This window comes from Lissotriton helveticus, chromosome 3_1 (assembly GCF_964261635.1).
Source record: "Lissotriton helveticus chromosome 3_1, aLisHel1.1, whole genome shotgun sequence".
NCBI classification, from domain to species: Eukaryota; Metazoa; Chordata; class Amphibia; order Caudata; family Salamandridae; genus Lissotriton; species Lissotriton helveticus.
The window spans coordinates 21,494,142-21,516,146 of record NC_136061.1 but is presented as its reverse complement, the minus strand read 5'-3'; the positions used below and the strand labels follow the sequence as shown (position 1 = coordinate 21,516,146).

The window sequence follows — 22,005 nt, the reverse complement described above, 5'->3', positions numbered from 1 at the left end:
GAATGAACTTACTACTTTTGGTATTCACAGAATTCCCTTACTACTTTTGGCATTCTGTTGGAAATGGGATCCCCGGCTGACCAGGGCTTTCGCCAAAGTCAGTCAGAGACCACCACACCCAAGTCAGGGCAAGGGAGTTACACGCCAAGATAACCCCTACTCACCCTCTAGGTAACGTGGCGCGAGCAGCAAGGCTAAACTTGGAGGCGATGTAGGCTAAGTATTTGCGCACGCACCCCAGCAACAACAACCAAAGGCCCACCACAAAGGAAACTCCACACAAGGTTATATAAAAATAGCCTTTGTATTACACCAAAACACATTAGATAAAACACACACTTTACAATGTGCCAGAGGCACGGGCAGAATTTACAAGGGGATATTTACAAGACAGGGCCACCTGGACCACTGTCAGGAATCAGAAGTAGCACTTTCAGAAAGTAAAATTACTTTAGCACAAAATAGCACACAATATAACAATAGAGCGCACAACCAGTAATTACTGGTAACCAGGATCTCACTAGCACCACCTGTACTAGGGAGAAAACAACCACCTATGTATTACAATACCTGTAGGGGTGTAAGAGGAAAACACATGATGCAATGCATAACATTCATTCAGAGGTGTAAAGGCACATGACGCATAAACAATACATTCAGAGGTGCATAGAAAGTACAATTGCGCCAAACTCACGTAAGTCACCACCTGTGACTGTCCCTGTGTCCCAATGTCAGGGGCCTAAACGTAGCAGTTGCCCACAAAGTGCTGGGCAACTGGTGCAGGGAAAGTTAGGGCAACATTGGAGCCTCTCTGGGCTCAAGAACCACCACTGTGGCACTGTGGGGCCTCACTGGGCTCCAGACAAGAAATGGCGCCCTGAGCCTCTCTCAGGCGCTTCTCTCCAGAACTACTGCCCCAGAGCCTCTCTGGGCTCCACGAACAACAATGGCCCCCAGGAGCCTCTCTGGGCTCCTCAACAATAATGCGGGCGTCAGGGCCCCTCACGGGGGACCCTCGAACACTTGGGGCCGCTTGGAGTCCCCCCTCTGGGGACTCAGGACGACAAATGCCCCCTAAGAGCCTCTCTGGCTCTAGACACAAGGGCGCGAGGTCGCGCTGCTGAGGGGGGCAGGGGGGGGGCGGACACCGACAACGTGTCCCGGCGCCCCTCCCCTTGCTTCTGGGCAACACTCACCGGCTCGGGCTGCAGTGCGGCTCCTCTCGTCCCGGGGCTCTCCTCTCCACTCGGGGAGCCTCGGGGACCCGGCCGGCAGCTTCTCTCTCCCCGGCTCGTCGGAGGAGGCGGGACTTCCGGTCGGCCTTTCCTGGGCCGCGCTGCGATTGGCCGGGCCGCTTTACCACTTCCGGGTCGCCGCGGGCAGCGCGGCGGCCCGCTTCCTAGGCAGGCAGGCGGCTTCCCAGGATCCGAGGAGTGGGCTCCCTCGTGAATCCACAACAACGGGCACAACGAAGCGGCAATGAGCGGGGTGGCACCCGCGCCGCCCAATCGCCACACGGGGCAATTTGATGCCGGGTGGGCACCGGCCTTCCCAAATAAATACTCCAATCGAGGTGGGCACTCGATCTGGCAGGCCAAGCGCCCCCAAGCGCCGGAGGGGCAATCACAGCGCTCCAGGCGCTACAATCAGAAAACAAAGCGCTTCCAAGCGCTAGAGGGCATAAAGCGCGCTCCTAGCGCTACAAACAGGATCAAGCGCTCCCAGGGGCAAGGACAGAGCACAAGTCCAGTCAAAAGTCCTTCAGGCAGGCAAGGGGGGGCAAGGCTGGGCCCAGAGCCAGCACACTGGGTCTCCAGGCAGGGAGACACCCCAAGTGGCGGTCCTCTGGCCCAGCGACAGCAACAGCCCCCTCAGGATCCTGGAAGAGAACAACTTCAGTGGGGACACAGCCCCATTTTTATACAGTGCATTCCTTTGTTCAAGGGTGCAGAGTGGGGGCGGAACCAGTCGCAGCTGGTTCTTGAGTACTCTGTTTACCTCAACCACCCTCTCTATTCACTGGCAAGGCTTGGGTCATTAGACACACCACAGGGGGGCGGAGCCAGCATTGTGTGGGGAAAACCCAGCCCATCCAGGACACAGGTACACTCCTCCCACACATCACTCATGCTAATCTCCCACTCACCACCGGGCAGACCCATCCAGACTTCCTGGAGCCTGGCATGCCAGCCAGCTCCAGCCAATCACACGCCAGCACCCTCACAGCACACGTACAGCCATGTCTAGAAATGGCGCTTCGCTACTAGACACATACATGCTGCATACACCGTTGCGCAGCATTCACTCACACGAGTTCACACATACCAGACTCAAGCCTGTACACCCCACGCATCAGGAACTACCAGGGACACATACATTCCCTATGCATTCCTATGGGCGGGCAGGCCTAGCTCAGCACATGCACTCAGAGTGCGCACGCACTTTCCACTGGGACACAGTGAAAGTGCGCAGAATCCAAAAATCACCATCTCCAGGTCACCATTTCAAGCAAAAAGTCTAGGGGTGAACCTGCCCTAAGGGCCAAAGTCCAACATAACCCCCTTCCAGCCAAAACGCAGGGGAGACCAATCACCACCGTGATGGACTTCCCTGCTTGGGGCGATAGAACACGGACGCGGGCCCGCAACTGCAGGGACACCCTCCTGTTCTATGCCACGGTGAACCCATGGGATTCCTTCTAAACACACTGTCTGGACCAACTGGGCTACCCCACTGGTACTCCCAAGTTGTCCGCGGCCAGGACCAGGCCCTGGGCCACCCAGGTGCCACTGGTCCATGCCAATTCGCAGAGCGGGGGGTAGTAACCCCTGGCACATAGGAGCCATTCTCCACTCTTCCTGTCTGCAAGACAGGACTAGACTGCCACTGGTACTCCAGCCTAGGGCCTACAACCTCAGGCGGACCAGGAGTCTCAGGGAAGGCTCTCCTCCCCTTACCTCTTCTTCTAGGGTTCCTCCTCCTCCGGCGAGGGGTACACCTAGAACGCCATTCCAACCCAGGACTTATCCACTCAGGTTGCACCGGGGTCAGAGGTGGGCTCTCCCACCCTCTGCACCCCCTTCCAGAGGTCTGCCCTCTCCCACCTGGAGAAGTTCCTCTGGAAGAAGAACCGGTCAGGACACTGGTTACAGTCGTCCTACCCTTCAGGTCAGGCTGATCCTGAACCTGGCCTTCCAACCTCTGGTCTAAAACCTTCGGTGGAACAATTGCCTGGCACTCCAGGACTTCTGGGGACTCACACACAATCCCCCTGAGGCTAACAAATGACACATCTGTTGCGTGACTGTCTGTCTGGCGCAGATCTCCCGCCCTCTGTCCACCTGACAGTGCGTGACGATCCCCCAGACCAGAAGTGGTGTTACCATGGTCACTACACGGGAACCTAGCCCAACTGGGTAGTCCCTGACCCACTGGTCCTTCCACTGGGGAACTCCCCCAATCACTCCTCACTCTGGACTCCTGTACCCTCCCTATCGGAGCGGTACTGCCAGACTCTAGAACCACAGGAGCTCTGGTTACAGACGCTCCAGGTCCTCTACTCACTAGGAGATCCTCCTCAACTGGGTTAACAGGACAGCCTAGGTCCCCAACCTGGTGTTCCCTCAAGAAACCACCCAGGTTCTGAGACAGGGCTTCGGGCCTCTGGGGGCTCTCAGCCACCCACTGCTCCACTGAGCCAGGCAGTCAGCCCCTCCACCCTTCTCACTATACTGGGACCTCGCTGGGCTACACTGAGCCTCTTCCACCACGCTGGGCTGGAAGATCCTTGACCCACTACTTTTGGAGTCACTCACCAATGACTCTACAGAACCTCTGGTCCCTTCCCAGCGGTCTGCTTCCTCTGCCAGCTCACATGGTTCAGACAATCCACACCCTAACAGGTGTTGGCGCAACCCTGGTGAACAACAACTGAGCAACTGCTCTCTGAGAAACATATCGAGCAATAGGTCCCAATCACATTTCGTGGGCTCCCGTACCCAATCACACAGGGCTCTACAACAGTCATCCTCAAAGTCTTCCCAAGACTGATGAGACGGTTTCCTAAGGTTCCTAAACCTCAACCTATTCTCCTCCTCTGGGGAAACAGGAACCATACTCTGGGAACTGGGACTTTCTAGACTGAGATTTAAATAGCTGCCACCACTGGACCCAACCCTCCCTGGGGGACCCAGACACTCAACACTGCGCGCAGGGGATAGTCTACCCTCCAGAGCTACTTTGCCTCTGGTGGCGGCCCTCTCAGCCTCCTCTATCCTGTCCTGCGCTAAGACCCTCTCGGTCTCCAGCTGTTGCTTCTTAACCTCCAGCTGTTGCCTTCTAATGCCCAGCTGTGCCATAGCCTGGGCATGCTCCAACCTGAGCTTTTCTAAAGCCAGCTGGTGCTCCCTTTCTCTCCTCCTATCTTCCAGCTCCTCTGGGGACAGGGAAAGGGATGAGGCGCTGCCTCCTAAACTGGACCCAGCAAGGGACTCCCTATCTATGGGGTCCTCACTATCCGCTGGCGTCCCTGTGCTATCATCTTCTTCCTCCTCAGACTCTTCAGGGCTCCCCTCTGACCCACCACCCTCATGGTGTGAGACCCGGGCCCTCTCCGCACTGTGCTCACGCTCCCAGTCATCCTTCTGCCATTGGATCAGGTTACCCCTAAGTTGGGACTGGGTGTCTGACTCATTCACTGCAATGTCTCTCTCTTCGCAAAACTCTCTCAGTTCATGCAAAAACAGACCCCAGACATTAAAAGCAGACTCCATCTTGGCAAGATGCTCACAGACACGTGCAACACAGGGGACTGAACAATCTGAAGTAAGAGGACACAATTCCAAAATTTCAACAATCTCCTTATCAAAGAGAACTCATACTCATGCGTCCAGGAAAACACACCATTCATCCACACACACCCTCCCCTCAGATCGGTAAGGCAGTTTCTACCACCCCTGACTTCTCAACCTGACCAAAAGCGACACAGGTACCAAACTCTGGAAGCAGGGCGGGGGACAAATGTACTGAACACAATCAAATGACACTCTTCGGGAGAAGAAACAATGGAATTTCAAAAACAATCCCCTAAAATGTGGTCATCTAAAATGCAGAGTTTTGTGGTGCAGCCAGCCGCTACTAAGGTACAAGGCAAACACAAATCCTTATCCCGCCGCTTGCCGCCAATGTTGGAAATGGGATCCCCGGCTGACCAGGGCTTTCGCCAAAGTCAGTCAGAGACCACCACACCCAAGTCAGGGCAAGGGAGTTACACGCCAAGATAACCCCTACTCACCCTCTAGGTAACGTGGCGCGAGCAGCAAGGCTAAACTTGGAGGCGATGTAGGCTAAGTATTTGCGCACGCACCCCAGCAACAACAACCAAAGGCCCACCACAAAGGAAACTCCACACAAGGTTATATAAAAATAGCCTTTGTATTACACCAAAACACATTAGATAAAACACACACTTTACAATGTGCCAGAGGCACGGGCAGAATTTACAAGGGGATATTTACAAGACAGGGCCACCTGGACCACTGTCAGGAATCAGAAGTAGCACTTTCAGAAAGTAAAATTACTTTAGCACAAAATAGCACACAATATAACAATAGAGCGCACAACCAGTAATTACTGGTAACCAGGATCTCACTAGCACCACCTGTACTAGGGAGAAAACAACCACCTATGTATTACAATACCTGTAGGGGTGTAAGAGGAAAACACATGATGCAATGCATAACATTCATTCAGAGGTGTAAAGGCACATGACGCATAAACAATACATTCAGAGGTGCATAGAAAGTACAATTGCGCCAAACTCACGTAAGTCACCACCTGTGACTGTCCCTGTGTCCCAATGTCAGGGGCCTAAACGTAGCAGTTGCCCACAAAGTGCTGGGCAACTGGTGCAGGGAAAGTTAGGGCAACGTTGGAGCCTCTCTGGGCTCAAGAACCACCACTGTGGCACTGTGGGGCCTCACTGGGCTCCAGACAAGAAATGGCGCCCTGAGCCTCTCTCAGGCGCTTCTCTCCAGAACTACTGCCCCAGAGCCTCTCTGGGCTCCACGAACAACAATGGCCCCCAGGAGCCTCTCTGGGCTCCTCAACAATAATGCGGGCGTCAGGGCCCCTCACGGGGGACCCTCGAACACTTGGGGCCGCTTGGAGTCCCCCCTCTGGGGACTCAGGACGACAAATGCCCCTTAAGAGCCTCTCTGGCTCTAGACACAAGGGCGCGAGGTCGCGCTGCTGAGGGGGGCAGGGGGGGGGGGGGGGCGGACACCGACAACGTGTCCCGGCGCCCCTCCCCTTGCTTCTGGGCAACACTCACCGGCTCGGGCTGCAGTGCGGCTCCTCTCGTCCCGGGGCTCTCCTCTCCACTCGGGGAGCCTCGGGGACCCGGCCGGCAGCTTCTCTCTCCCCGGCTCGTCGGAGGAGGCGGGACTTCCGGTCGGCCTTTCCTGGGCCGCGCTGCGATTGGCCGGGCCGCTTTACCACTTCCGGGTCGCCGCGGGCAGCGCGGCGGCCCGCTTCCTAGGCAGGCAGGCGGCTTCCCAGGATCCGAGGAGTGGGCTCCCTCGTGAATCCACAACAACGGGCACAACGAAGCGGCAATGAGCGGGGTGGCACCCGCGCCGCCCAATCGCCACACGGGGCAATTTGATGCCGGGTGGGCACCGGCCTTCCCAAATAAATACTCCAATCGAGGTGGGCACTCGATCTGGCAGGCCAAGCGCCCCCAAGCGCCGGAGGGGCAATCACAGCGCTCCAGGCGCTACAATCAGAAAACAAAGCGCTTCCAAGCGCTAGAGGGCATAAAGCGCGCTCCTAGCGCTACAAACAGGATCAAGCGCTCCCAGGGGCAAGGACAGAGCACAAGTCCAGTCAAAAGTCCTTCAGGCAGGCAAGGGGGGGCAAGGCTGGGCCCAGAGCCAGCACACTGGGTCTCCAGGCAGGGAGACACCCCAAGTGGCGGTCCTCTGGCCCAGCGACAGCAACAGCCCCCTCAGGATCCTGGAAGAGAACAACTTCAGTGGGGACACAGCCCCATTTTTATACAGTGCATTCCTTTGTTCAAGGGTGCAGAGTGGGGGCGGAACCAGTCGCAGCTGGTTCTTGAGTACTCTGTTTACCTCAACCACCCTCTCTATTCACTGGCAAGGCTTGGGTCATTAGACACACCACAGGGGGGCGGAGCCAGCATTGTGTGGGGAAAACCCAGCCCATCCAGGACACAGGTACACTCCTCCCACACATCACTCATGCTAATCTCCCACTCACCACCGGGCAGACCCATCCAGACTTCCTGGAGCCTGGCATGCCAGCCAGCTCCAGCCAATCACACGCCAGCACCCTCACAGCACACGTACAGCCATGTCTAGAAATGGCGCTTCGCTACTAGACACATACATGCTGCATACACCGTTGCGCAGCATTCACTCACACGAGTTCACACATACCAGACTCAAGCCTGTACACCCCACGCATCAGGAACTACCAGGGACACATACATTCCCCATGCATTCCTAAGGGCGGGCAGGCCTAGCTCAGCACATGCACTCAGAGTGCGCACGCACTTTCCACTGGGACACAGTGAAAGTGCGCAGAATCCAAAAATCACCATCTCCAGGTCACCATTTCAAGCAAAAAGTCTAGGGGTGAACCTGCCCTAAGGGCCAAAGTCCAACACATTCACAGAATGAACTTACTACTTTTGGTATTCACAGAAGTTAGGATTTTGTCTTAAGTCTGTCTTAAGTCTGTCTTAAGTCTGTCTTAAGTCTGTCTTAAGTCTGTCTTAAGTCTGTCTTAAGTCTGTCTTAAGTCTGTCTTAAGTCTGTCTTAAGTCTGTCTTAAGTCTGTCTTAAGTCTGTCTTAAGTCTGTCTTAAGTCTGTCTTAAGTCTGTCTTAAGTCTGTCTTAAGTCTGTCTTAAGACAAACTTAAGACAAAATCCTAACTTCTGTGAATACCAAAAGTAGTAAGTTCATTCTGTGAATGCCAAAAGTAGTAAGTGCATTCTGTGAATACCAAAATAGTAGTAAGTTTAGGATTGAGTCTTAAGTTAATTCTGTGAATCGGGCCCCTCCAGGCTATCTTTGCTCACGCTCGTCCAGTAGAAGGTGTTTCTACGGAAGACGTACACAGAGGAGTCAGACGTGTTGCTGCTTCTCTATCTTATACATGGTATGTTTCATTCTGACTATATGTTTTTCAGGTTGGATTTCATCTATGATCTTTTTGAAAACGTCTCGAGCAGAAACAACGAGGAAACTCTGAAGATGGGAACCCAGCGGCGGAAACCAACAGTCAGCTCCCAGTTCAGGGTAAGAAGGCCGAGGCTCCCAGTGTTGTTGTATTGGAGAGGAGAGGCATTTGCCAGTATGGCACATACTGTGGCAAGTGAGATGGGGCGGGGGTCCAGGGTGCCCTGTAGGAGTACGGTCGGTGAAGAATTGATGCTTCTCCAATTGGGATCTTCAGCCTTGGTCCAGGGTGACTAGTCCCATGCCTGATTTTCAGGATAATCCCTGCCTATGTACAAAAAAAAAGGAATCAGTACTTAGATTGTGTATATGGAAATACTACTTGTGCATTGCTGGAATCTATTGGGAGAGGGCTGAGGGGAGACTTGGACAAGGGGCTGTAGGGACAAAATAGAGTGAAGGAGTAAGTGATCACGCGTAAAGTTTGGAGGACCCACTAAATCGTTGAATGACTAAATAACAGGCAGTCACCTGTCGAGGAGAACAGCATCCTGGACCTGTCCCAGCCCGGGTTCCGCAGTAACCACAGCATCGAAACTGCCCTCATCGACGCCACCGATGACATCAGCGCCCTGCTGGACAACGGAGAAACCGCGGCCCTCATCCTCCTGGACCTATCAGCGGCCTTCGACACAGTCTGCCACCGCACCCTGCACACATGCCTCCACGACGCTGGAATCCAAGAGAAGGCCCTGGACTGGACCACCTCCTTCCTCTCTTGCAGAACCCAGAGCGTCCGCCTCCCCCCTTTCTGCTCCGGAGCCACCGAGATCTGTGGCGTACCCCAGGGCTCATCACTCAGCCCAACATTGTTCAATATCTACATGGCACCGCTCACCCTTGGCCAAACTCCAGAAACAACTTCAACGCATTCAGAACGCCTCTGCACGTCTGATCCTCGACATTCCTCGCCACAGCCACATCACACCTCACCTGAGAGACCCGCACTGGCTCCCTGTCAACAAGAGGATCACCTTCAAGCTCCTCACCCACGCACACAAGGCACTCCACAACACCGGACCAATATACCTCAACAGACGACTCAGCTTCTACATCCCCAACCACCAGCTCCTCTCCCCCAACCTCGCCCTTGCCACCGTCACCCGCATCCGAAGAGCGGCCTCTGGTGGCAGATCATACTCCCACCTCGCCGCCAAGACCTGGAACACCCTCCCCATCCTCCTACGGCAGACCCAAGACCTACCGGCCTTCAGAAGACTCCTCAAGACCTGGTTATTTGAGCAGTAGCAGCATCCCATCCACCCCCAGCGCCTTGAGACCCTCACGGGTAAGTAGTGCGCTTCACAAATGTTCCGATTGATTGATTAATTGAGGCAGAAAATGCAAATAAACCACAAGCCGAAGGCTTTCGGCCAGGCAGGTAAAGTTTGCAAAAGACTGGAATGTCTCATCTGTTAATAGTTAAACGTGGACGTTTGCCGGTGGCGGACTCAGCTTGTTCTTAATCAGGTGAATGCTGGATGTTTTTGGTATTTTGAAATGCTCTGATGTGTTGGTGTGTGTGCAGTTGGTGGCTTGTTCTTTTGGAAAATGCTGCAGGGATGTTCTTTACATTTGGGGAGATGTTGCAGTTTACTGATGTTTGGCTGAACGGTGCTGCTGTTTGTTGGGGTTTGTGTGAATGTTGCAGTTTTCTTGTATTTGAGTGAACTCCTGGCCACAGGTGAGGTCATGCTTGTCTCTGGGTTTGTGTCAGTGCCACAGCCTGTTGATTGTCAAGGTAAGTGTTGATGTAGTTGAGTATTCGTCCTGTTTGTGAGATGATCAGAGCAGTCCGTGGTTTGGTGTCTCAGCTCGGTCTGGTTGATGTGAGTAGTTGTGGCTGATGCTCTTTCCTTTCATCCTCAGGATTCTCTGCATTCTTTGATGGCCACGCTGAGCACCTCCAACCCCTTCTTCATCCGATGCATTAAACCAAACATGGAGAAGGTAAGTCATGTCCTGCTGAAGTCCGACATCTGTGTAGCATCCGTGAAGTAAGGGAATGTGATGATAGATCAACAGGAAAGGGATCTGCTGCGAAGAACGACCGGGAATTTTCTTTAGTTGTCCTAAGGCACACGAGCGACTGTCAGTGGATGCTGGACAATGGAGAAAGTCTGATGTCCACTGCAAGGAGTTCTTGTTCACCACCGGGTTCAAGAATACAGCTCCACACTGCGGGGGTTCTCCCCGTCCCCACATAGGGTCAGATGCCACGCAGCGGTCAAACTTGATTCCCGCAGGCGATGCTGAGTTGCATGGGCTCTCCATCGGTGGCCCCTTTCTGGGATTGTGGGGGTGTCACAGATCACTCAAAGGGTGTGGGAGCAGCACTCCCAGGCAGCCAGAAAACTGCATTTCTGAAGGACAGACTACTTGGTCAGTTGTGCTTGTGATGGTCGATGCTGGCACGCCACTGTCGGTGCTGACTCTTGAGTCTTCTCGTACGGGGCCAGGCAGATTGAGGGGGTCTTCTGAGCACTAGGTCCCTCGTGCTGCTTTTAGCAAGAGGAATCCCGAAAGGTTCATCTTGTTGTCAATTGTGATTTCTCCTGCAAGTCAACTTAGCGGCCAACAGTTCATCACGTCTCTTCGCCAAGTTTTTCTGTATGAGAAACATCGGACAAGGTTTTCTTATTGGGAACCATCTTGCAAGTTTCCGTCTTCTGTGGGTGGGAAGATGTGTCTCCAGTCTTACAGCTGGATGGTGGGAAAACCACAGCTGGGGTTCGGCTCAAAGTACTGGCCCGAAAGGCCTTGGCTGCTAGGAAGAAGGAGGTGCAACCCTTCATTTGGAGAGAGTTTCTCTGATCAAGTGGGCCATCCTAAAGCTACTGGCCAAAGAGCTCTTCTCGCCCAGTACTGATGTGCAAAATGAACAGTCCCATTTGTTTGTGGTTGTGTGTGTCAATCACTGGTCAGCAGCAGGTAAAGCACCTGGGCAAAGCCATGAGCAAGCTAGTTTGGAATATTTTCCAGAACGATTTTTTTTTATCATGACTTTGTCTCCATGAAGCTTATTCCACATACTGGCTCCCATGGCCACACGCACTCTTTCTTGGCATGTGCACCTCTCGTTAAGAGGAGAGTTGAATTGCACCGATCTTTGTTCTTTACAGACCACTGCTACCCAATGGCTGACGTCCAATGAATGGAGCTCTTTGGATGTAAGAATAGGAGGATAAGCACCAGGCTTAGAAACAGGATGTCTCCTTGATTGGTGTCAGTTCAAAGAGCAGAGGAGAGGGGAGATATGCCCAAACTGTCCCTTCCTAGGACCACTCAGGGTGTTATGTTTCCATCTTCTTCAACCTCTTAATGTATCCTGTAATCTAATGGGGAGGCTTCAGCGTTAGCCAGTCCTTGAGCCCAGAGCACCCCGTTTATAGTGGCCAGAAAAGGGTGCAACTTCGCCTAGGACCCTAGAAGCTTCATCTGCTCCAGAGAGAAAAGACCACCTTAGCATGGAACTCCTCGCCGCATTACACCACCGCTGAAGGGTCTGCCTTGTACCTCGTCAAGCAGTCCACGAGTCACAAGGCTCCCCGCGTGCACCGTAGAGTTGAGGAGATTTCACATCAGCTAGATCATGGGTCTGTAATTAGAGCTACTACCCTGGGCAATGAAAAACACTCAAGCTCCTACCAGTATTAGTGTTGTAATAGTGACCGCATCAGACAAGATTACATTGGTAGCCACACCGTTCAAGATTACTAGTGGTAATCACCTCGGTGCATCACGCAGCGGTGCAAGCAGTAATGGAAACAAGGCTTTGTCAGTTTGGAAAGTCTTTCCTTAGGTGATACATAATGCCTATTGTTTGAATGCTCCTGGCACCCAGGTTATATTATCACTAAGCTTTCCATATATTTTGGGAAATCAACCATTTTTCCACAAATATCTGGTTATGAGTTCTGAAACAACAGAAATGTTTGTCTTGAATACGCAATTTCCAATTGTGGCATACCTATATTCATCCAGATAAGAGTCTAATTTAGAAGACTGGGCTGGCGACAGGAGAGATACTTCCTGGTAGCTAGAGAGCTACTCGTCGGAGAAGCCTGAACTAGATGAACCCGCTCTATCATCCGCCTGTACGTCTTCGTGCGGCCAATGATACCAAGCTGTCCGTTTCCCAGAGGAGTAGCCATGCTTTGGAAGTGATCCGTACCTATGCAAAGCTCAGACCTTTAGACCCCCCACCCCCAGCGCTAACTTCTCAAAGCCCATTCTCTGGACTAACAACAGCACCTGCTTTGCTTGGATACTATATTTCATCCAACAGTCACCTGCGGCTCTTGTAGCATCAGGAAGGTGCTAGGGCGCTCTGCGTATAACTCATCCACAAATAACCAAGCGCAGTGAACTCTTCATGGGTCCTGAACATTATAAAAAGACATTTAAAGGAGGCAGACGTCAATCAATAGAAATCATTTGACACACATTATTGTTTTTTTGAGGGGGATGGACTGGGGAAGGCATTACTGCAGGAACAGATGCAAAAAGGCGGGTTGTTCTATACTTCCCGGGTGGGCTGAGAGTTCTGAGGCCAGAGGCGAGGTGGTCCGGCCAGTAGTCGCAGGCCTGGACACAGCTGCTGGGATGTTCACAATTGCTGTGTTGTGTTGCAGCTTGGGGAGCACTGAGCAGCCCAGAGCAGCTTGCCTGCCTGTGACGAGAGAAAGAAATGAAGCTTTATGACTTCCTACCTCTGGAAGAGATAATACATATTTATAATAAATGCACAGCATAACCTGATCCGTAAAGAACGTTCTTGTATCTTGAACTGCCTTCAACAAGGTATAAATCCATTAATAGACCTAGTCCACCATCTGCAAAACAACGAATACTCCCTAGTAATAGCTTTCACTCCTGGTGACGTGCATTCCCTTCCCCACCTCTGGCAACATGTTAATATCATACGTGATTCGAGATAAAAGCAAAGTCTGTGCAGACAGAGGGTTGGCTGGGCCCTCTCATGACCAGGGGCTTGAGTGCATGACCTTTGACAGGATGGCTCCAGTACGAAGTGCAAATTTAAATCTAAATCCTTAGTTTCCAGAATCCTTTTCTGAACTCCGGATCCTTGATGACTCCAGTTGAAAGTAGAGTAAATCCCAAACTCTTTGCGAAAAGGTTGCAGTCGCAGATTCTAAGTCTCACCATTGCCCAGCGAGGAATGCTCCGAAACACAGGGAGGTCACTCTGTGGACGCAAGATGGCCACCACCGCTGCAGGTCCTGCCAGAGTCGAAGGGTGCTCCGGGAAGCGGGGTTTGCTTCGATCCACTGCATCCTTTCTCAAGTAGAACTGTTGAAGACTCAAACGGGCACATGCATCAACGGTAATTGAATTCGCAAACAGTGCGAATCGCAATTTTCGGCCGTTAGCGAATGCAATTATCAAATTTGGAATGCATCATGTATTTCGCAATTTTAGGAATCGCAATCATGTTGCGATTTCTAAAATTGCGATTGCATTTAAGAAATCGCAATTTCAGATTTCTTAAATGCAATGCATGATCATTTTTAAATTGCGATTTAGCTGTTTGGAAGTGCTAAATTAGCATGAGGTTGAACCTCATGCTAATTTACCGAAAATCTTCAAACATGCACAAAAATGCATTTTTGAAAGTTGCATTTTACACACACATGTCCTTGGGACATGTGTGTGTGTGTACATTTTACTTAAGTTTAATTTCAGGGGTGCAGGGAGGGGTTCTTAGGACCCCCCCTGCACCTTTGAAATTGCATTTTCAATTTGCGATTCGCAAATTGAAAATCGCAAATTGTAAAGGCCTTCCCATTGATTCCTACGGGCCTCTTGGCCCATAGGAATCAATGGGAAGGGTTTTCCTTAATTGCGATTCGCAAATTGTGAATCGCAATTAAGGAAAAATAAGAAATCGCAAAAAAAAATGTGAATTATCCATGCATTGCCGTTTGCGAATTCTTAATTGTGATTCCCTAATTTTCGCAATTAAGGATTCGCAAACGGCAAGATTGATGCATGTGGCCGTAAGTCTCACACCAAGGGGTGGCCGCACTCTGCACACCCGCTGATCGCCTCTGCGGCAGAAGATTCGAGCACCACAGAGGGGTCCGCGTCACTTCTACTCCTCTGAGGAGCCGAGGCCTCCTGGCTTCTCTTCTTGCAATCAGTAGCTTTCCTTCTGCATTGTAATTACACTCTGTATATCTAAAAGTGACCCAGGCAGCTGCATGTTTCTCTAACAGCCTTGCTTGTGATGGCAGGAGGCCTGTGTTGTGTTGACATGCTCTGTTGTTTCCCCTTTTCCATTTAGGCTCCCAACACCTTCAATCCAGAGGTGATCCTGAACCAGCTGCGGTACTCCGGGATGCTGGAAACGGTGAAGATTCGCAGGGCGGGATTTCCTGTACGACGACAGTTTCAAGACTTCCTCTGCAGGTAAATGTGCAGGACATTGAGGTGTGCCAGGGAGATGCTGCCAGTACTCTGCTTCAAAGTTACACACGTGCATTCTGTGGCACTTTTGAGAAATGCACATGAGCTACAACTAACTACAAGGCGTGCTCATGTCAACACACCAGGGCGATGATGCAAGGCCATGGGGTGGTGCTTTATCGACTGCAAATGAGCGTGTCATGCAAGAGGTTGTGCAGTAGGTGTCCATCAGCATTTGCTGGAGGTTCAAGTCCACGAGCCATTAAAAATTGTCAAATAAAATGGCACACCAGGGAGACACACCAGGGAGACACAACACAGAGGTGGGGCTTGACCCCTGTGTTATGTGGACACAGCTTTGCCACTTTTCCAATTACCTGTAAGTAAATGATGACCAGGAGCTCTGGTGTGCTGCATTCCTTTATGTAGGCGCAGGTCTTAAAGAAACAGTACTGATATAAACCTATTAAAGCTATCGGAATGATCAGCTCACCTGTGCTCCACTCATCAGACACTCCTCACCTGCGCTCCACTCATCACACTCCTCACCTGTGCTCCACTCATCAGACACTCCTCACCTGTGCTCCACTCATCACACTCCTCACCTGTGCGCCACTCATCAGACACTCCTCACCTGAGCTCCACTCATCACACTCCTCACCTGTGCTCCACTCATCAGACACTCCTCACCTGTGCTCCACTCATCAGACACTCCTCACCTGTGCTCCACTCATCAGACACTCCTCACCTGTGCTCCACTCATCAGACACTCCTCACCTGAGCTCCACTCATCAGACACTCCTCACCTGCGCTCCACTCATCACACTCCTCACCTGTGCTCCACTCATCAGACACTCCTCACCTGAGCTCCACTCATCACACTCCTCGCCTGTGCGCCACTCATCAGACACTCCTCACCTGTGCTCCACTCATCAGACACTCCTCACCTGTGCTCCACTCATCAGACACTCCTCACCTGTGCTCCACTCATCACACTCCTCACCTGTGCGCCACTCATCAGACACTCCTCACCTGAGCTCCACTCATCACACTCCTCACCTGTGCTCCACTCATCAGACACTCCTCACCTGTGCTCCACTCATCAGACACTCCTCACCTGAGCTCCACTCATCAGACACTCCTCACCTGTGCTCCACTCATCACACTCCTCGCCTGTGCTCCACTCATCACACTCCTCGCCTGTGCTCCACTCATCACACTCCTCGCCTGTGCTCCACTCATCACACTCCTCGCCTGTGCTCCACTCATCACACTCCTCGCCTGTGCTCCACTCATCACACTCCTCGCCTGTGCTCCACTCATCACACTCCTCGCCTGTGCTCCACTCATCAGACACTCCTCACCTGTGCTCCACTCATCACACTCCTCACCTGTGCTCCACTCATCAGACACTCCTCACCTGTGCTCCACTCATCACACTCCTCACCTGTGCTCCACTCATCAGACACTCCTCACCTGTGCTCCACTCATCAGACACTCCTCACCTGAGCTCCACTCATCAGACACTCCTCACCTGTGCTCCACTCATCAGACACTCCTCAGCTGTGCTCCACTCATCAGACTCCTCACCTGTGCTCCAATCAGACACTCCTCACCTGAGCTCCACTCATCACACTCCTCGCCTGTGCTCCACTCATCACACTCCTCGCCTGTGCTCCACTCATCACACTCCTCACCTGTGCTCCACTCATCACACTCCTCACCTGTGCTCCACTCATCAGACACTCCTCACCTGTGCTCCACTCATCAGACACTCCTCACCTGTGCTCCACTCATCAGACTCCTCACCTGTGCTCCACTCATCACACTCCTCACCTGTGCTCCACTCATCAGACACTCTTCGCCTGTGCTCCACTCATCAGACACTCCACACCTGAGCTCCACTCATCACACCCCTCACCTGAGCTCCACTCATCACACTCCTCACCTGAGCTCCACTCATCACACTCCTCACCTGAGCTCCACTCATCACACTCCTCGCCTGTGCTCCACTCATCAGACACTCCTCAGCTGCGCTCCACTCATCACACCCCTCACCTGAGCTCCACTCATCACACTCCTCACCTGTGCTCCACTCATCACACTCCTCACCTGAGCTCCACTCATCACACTCCTCACCTGAGCTCCACTCATCACACTCCTCAGCTGTGCTCCACTCATCAGACACTCCTCGCCTGTGCTCCACTCATCAGACACTCCTCACCTGAGCTCCACTCATCAGACACTCCTCATCTGAGCTCCACTCATCAGACACCCCTCACCTGAGCTCCACTCATCACACTCCTCACCTGTGCTCCACTCATCAGACACTCCTCACCTGTGCTCCACTCATCAGACACTCCTCACCTGTGCTCCACTCATCAGACACTCCTCACCTGTGCTCCACTCATCACACTCCTCACCTGTGCGCCACTCATCACACTCCTCACCTGTGCTCCCCTCCTCGGACACTCCTCACCTGTGCTCCACTCATCACACTCCTCACCTGTGCGCCACTCATCAGACACTCCTCACCTGTGCTCCACTCATCAGACACTCCTCATCTGTGCTCCACTCATCAGACACTCCTCAGCTGTGCTCCACTCATCAGACACTCCTCACCTGTGCTCCACTCATCAGACACTCCTCACCTGTGCTCCACTCATCACACTCCTCACCTGTGCTCCACTCATCAGACACTCCACACCTGAGCTCCACTCATCACACCCCTCACCTGAGCTCCACTCATCACACTCCTCGCCTGTGCTCCACTCATCAGACACTCCACACCTGAGCTCCACTCATCACACTCCTCACCTGTGCTCCACTCATCAGACACTCCACACCTGAGCTCCACTCATCAGACTCCTCATCTGAGCTCCACTCATCACACTCCTCACCTGTGCTCCACTCATCAGACACTCCTCACCTGTGCTCCACTAATCAGACACTCCTCACCTGTGCTCCACTAATCAGACACTCCTCACCTGTGCTCCACTAATCAGACACTCCTCACCTGAGCTCCACTCATCAGACACTCCTCACCTGAGCTCCACTCATCAGACACTCCTCACCTGTGCTCCACTCATCAGACACTACTCACCTGTGCTCCACTCATCACACTCCTCACCTGTGCTCCACTCATCAGACACTCCTCACCTGTGCTCCACTCATCAGACACTCCTCACCTGTGCTCCACTCATCAGACACTCCTCACCTGTGCTCCACTCATCACACTCCTCACCTGTGCTCCACTCATCAGACACTCCTCACCTGTGCTCCACTCATCAGACACTCCTCACCTGAGCTCCACTCATCACACTCCTCAGCTGTGCTCCACTCATCAGACACTCCTCGCCTGTGCTCCACTCATCAGACACTCCACACCTGAGCTCCACTCATCACACCCCTCACCTGAGCTCCACTCATCACACTCCTCACCTGTGCTCCACTCATCACACTCCTCACCTGAGCTCCACTCATCACACTCCTCAGCTGTGCTCCACTCATCAGACACTCCTCATCTGAGCTCCACTCATCAGACACTCCTCAGCTGCGCTCCACTCATCACACCCCTCACCTGAGCTCCACTCATCACACTCCTCACCTGTGCTCCACTCATCACACTCCTCACCTGAGCTCCACTCATCACACTCCTCAGCTGTGCTCCACTCATCAGACACTCCTCGCCTGTGCTCCACTCATCAGACACTCCTCACCTGAGCTCCACTCATCAGACACTCCTCACCTGAGCTCCACTCATCAGACACTCCTCATCTGAGCTCCACTCATCAGACACTCCTCACCTGAGCTCCACTCATCAGACACTCCTCATCTGAGCTCCACTCATCAGACACTCCTCATCTGAGCTCCACTCGTCAGACACTCCTCAGCTGTGCTCCACTCATCACACCCCTCACCTGAGCTCCACTCATCACACTCCTCACCTGTGCTCCACTCATCAGACACTCCTCACCTGTGCTCCACTCATCAGACACTCTTCACCTGTGCTCCACTCATCACACTCCTCACCTGTGCGCCACTCATCACACTCCTCACCTGTGCTCCCCTCCTCGGACACTCCTCACCTGTGCTCCACTCATCACACTCCTCACCTGTGCGCCACTCATCAGACACTCCTCACCTGTGCTCCACTCATCAGACACTCCTCATCTGTGCTCCACTCATCAGACACTCCTCAGCTGTGCTCCACTCATCAGACACTCCTCACCTGTGCTCCACTCATCAGACACTCCTCACCTGTGCTCCACTCATCACACTCCTCACCTGTGCTCCACTCATCAGACACTCCTCGCCTGTGCTCCACTCATCAGACACTCCACACCTGAGCTCCACTCATCACACTCCTCACCTGTGCTCCACTCATCAGACACTCCACACCTGAGCTCCACTCATCAGACACTCCTCACCTGAGCTCCACTCATCAGACACTCCTCAGCTGTGCTCCACTCATCACACTCCTCACCTGAGCTCCACTCATCACACTCCTCAGCTGTGCTCCACTCATCAGACACTCCTCGCCTGTGCTCCACTCATCAGACACTCCTCACCTGAGCTCCACTCATCAGACACTCCTCACCTGAGCTCCACTCATCAGACACTCCTCACCTGAGCTCCACTCATCACACTCCTCACCTGTGCTCCACTAATCAGACACTCCTCACCTGAGCTCCACTCATCAGACACTCCTCACCTGAGCTCCACTCATCAGACACTCCTCACCTGTGCTCCACTCATCAGACACTCCTCACCTGTGCTCCACTCATCAGACACTCCTCACCTGTGCTCCGCTCATCAGACACTCCTCACCTGTGCTCCACTCATCAGACACTCCTCACCTGTGCTCCACTCATCAGACACTCCTCACCTGTGCTCCACTCATCACACTCCTCACCTGTGCTCCACTCATCGGACACTCCTCACCTGTGCTCCACTCATCAGACACTCCTCACCTGTGCTCCACTCATCACACCCCTCACCTGAGCTCCACTCATCACACTCCTCACCTGTGCTCCACTCATCAGACACTCCTCACCTGTGCTCCACTCATCAGACACTCCTCACCTGTGCTCCACTCATCAGACACTCCTCAGCTGCGCTCCACTCATCACACCCCTCACCTGAGCTCCACTCATCACACTCCTCACCTGTGCTCCACTCATCAGACACTCCTCACCTGTGCTCCACTCATCAGACACTCCTCACCTGTGCTCCACTCATCAGACACTCCTCACCTGTGCTCCACTCATCACACTCCTCACCTGTGCGCCACTCATCACACTCCTCACCTGTGCTCCCCTCCTCGGACACTCCTCACCTGTGCTCCACTCATCACACTCCTCACCTGTGCGCCACTCATCAGACACTCCTCACCTGTGCTCCACTCATCAGACACTCCTCATCTGTGCTCCACTCATCAGACACTCCTCAGCTGTGCTCCACTCATCAGACACTCCTCACCTGTGCTCCACTCATCAGACACTCCTCACCTGTGCTCCACTCATCACACTCCTCACCTGTGCTCCACTCATCAGACACTCCTCGCCTGTGCTCCACTCATCAGACACTCCACACCTGAGCTCCACTCATCACACTCCTCACCTGTGCTCCACTCATCAGACACTCCACACCTGAGCTCCACTCATCAGACACTCCTCACCTGAGCTCCACTCATCAGACACTCCTCAGCTGTGCTCCACTCATCACACTCCTCACCTGAGCTCCACTCATCACACTCCTCGCCTGTGCTCCACTCATCAGACACTCCTCGCCTGTGCTCCACTCATCAGACACTCCTCACCTGAGCTCCACTCATCAGACACTCCTCACCTGAGCTCCACTCATCAGACACTCCTCATCTGAGCTCCACTCATCACACCCCTCACCTGAGCTCCACTCATCACACCCCTCACCTGAGCTCCACTCATCACACCCTCCTCACCTGTGCTCCACTCATCAGACACTCCTCACCTGTGCTCCACTCATCAGACACTCCTCACCTGTGCTCCACTCATCAGACACTCCTCACCTGTGCTCCACTCATCAGACACTCCTCACCTGTGCTCCACTCATCAGACACTCCTCACCTGTGCTCCACTCATCACACTCCTCACCTGTGCGCCACTCATCACACTCCTCACCTGTGCTCCCCTCCTCGGACACTCCTCACCTGTGCTCCACTCATCACACTCCTCACCTGTGCGCCACTCATCAGACACTCCTCACCTGTGCTCCACTCATCAGACACTCCTCATCTGTGCTCCACTCATCAGACACTCCTCAGCTGTGCTCCACTCATCAGACACTCCTCAGCTGTGCTCCACTCATCAGACACTCCTCACCTGTGCTCCACTCATCACACTCCTCACCTGTGCTCCACTCATCAGACACTCCTCGCCTGTGCTCCACTCATCAGACACTCCACACCTGAGCTCCACTCATCACACTCCTCACCTGTGCTCCACTCATCAGACACTCCACACCTGAGCTCCACTCATCAGACTCCTCACCTGTGCTCCACTCATCACACTCCTCACCTGTGCTCCACTCATCACACTCCTCACCTGTGCTCCACTCATCACACTCCTCACCTGTGCTCCACTCATCACACTCCTCACCTGTGCTCCACTCATCAGACACTCCTCACCTGAGCTCCACTCATCACACTCCTCACCTGAGCTCCACTCATCACACTCCTCACCTGTGCTCCACTCATCACACTCCTCACCTGTGCTCCACTCATCAGACACTCCTCACCTGTGCTCCACTCATCACACTCCTCACCTGTGCTCCACTCATCAGACACTCCTCACCTGTGCTCCACTCATCAGACACTCCTCACCTGTGCTCCACTCATCAGACACTCCTCACCTGAGCTCCACTCATCACACTCCTCACCTGAGCTCCACTCATCACACTCCTCACCTGAGCTCCACTCATCACACTCCTCACCTGTGCTCCACTCATCACACTCCTCACCTGTGCTCCACTCATCAGACACTCCTCACCTGAGCTCCACTCATCACACTCCTCGCCTGTGCTCCACTCATCACACTCCTCACCTGTGCTCCACTCATCAGACACTCCTCACCTGAGCTCCACTCATCAGACACTCCTCACCTGTGCTCCACTCATCAGACACTCCTCACCTGAGCTCCACTCATCACACTCCTCAGCTGTGCTCCACTCATCAGACTCCTCACCTGTGCTCCAATCAGACACTCCTCACCTGCGCTCCACTCATCACACTCCTCACCTGTGCTCCACTCATCAGACACTCTTCGCCTGTGC

The 22,005-nt window shown here is 53.3% G+C and overlaps 1 protein-coding gene across 1 annotated transcript in view; it reads left to right on the top strand.

Moving 5' to 3' along the window:
* Positions 1-22,005, top strand: part of LOC144822056 (unconventional myosin-X-like) — a 618,454-nt gene that overhangs the window by 318,337 nt on the left and 278,112 nt on the right. The window contains exons 17-19 of the mRNA XM_078679130.1: positions 8,217-8,325; positions 10,135-10,215; positions 14,573-14,697. Coding sequence (XP_078535256.1) covers positions 8,217-8,325; positions 10,135-10,215; positions 14,573-14,697 — 315 coding nt within the window. The remainder of the gene's footprint in view (positions 1-8,216; positions 8,326-10,134; positions 10,216-14,572; positions 14,698-22,005) is intronic.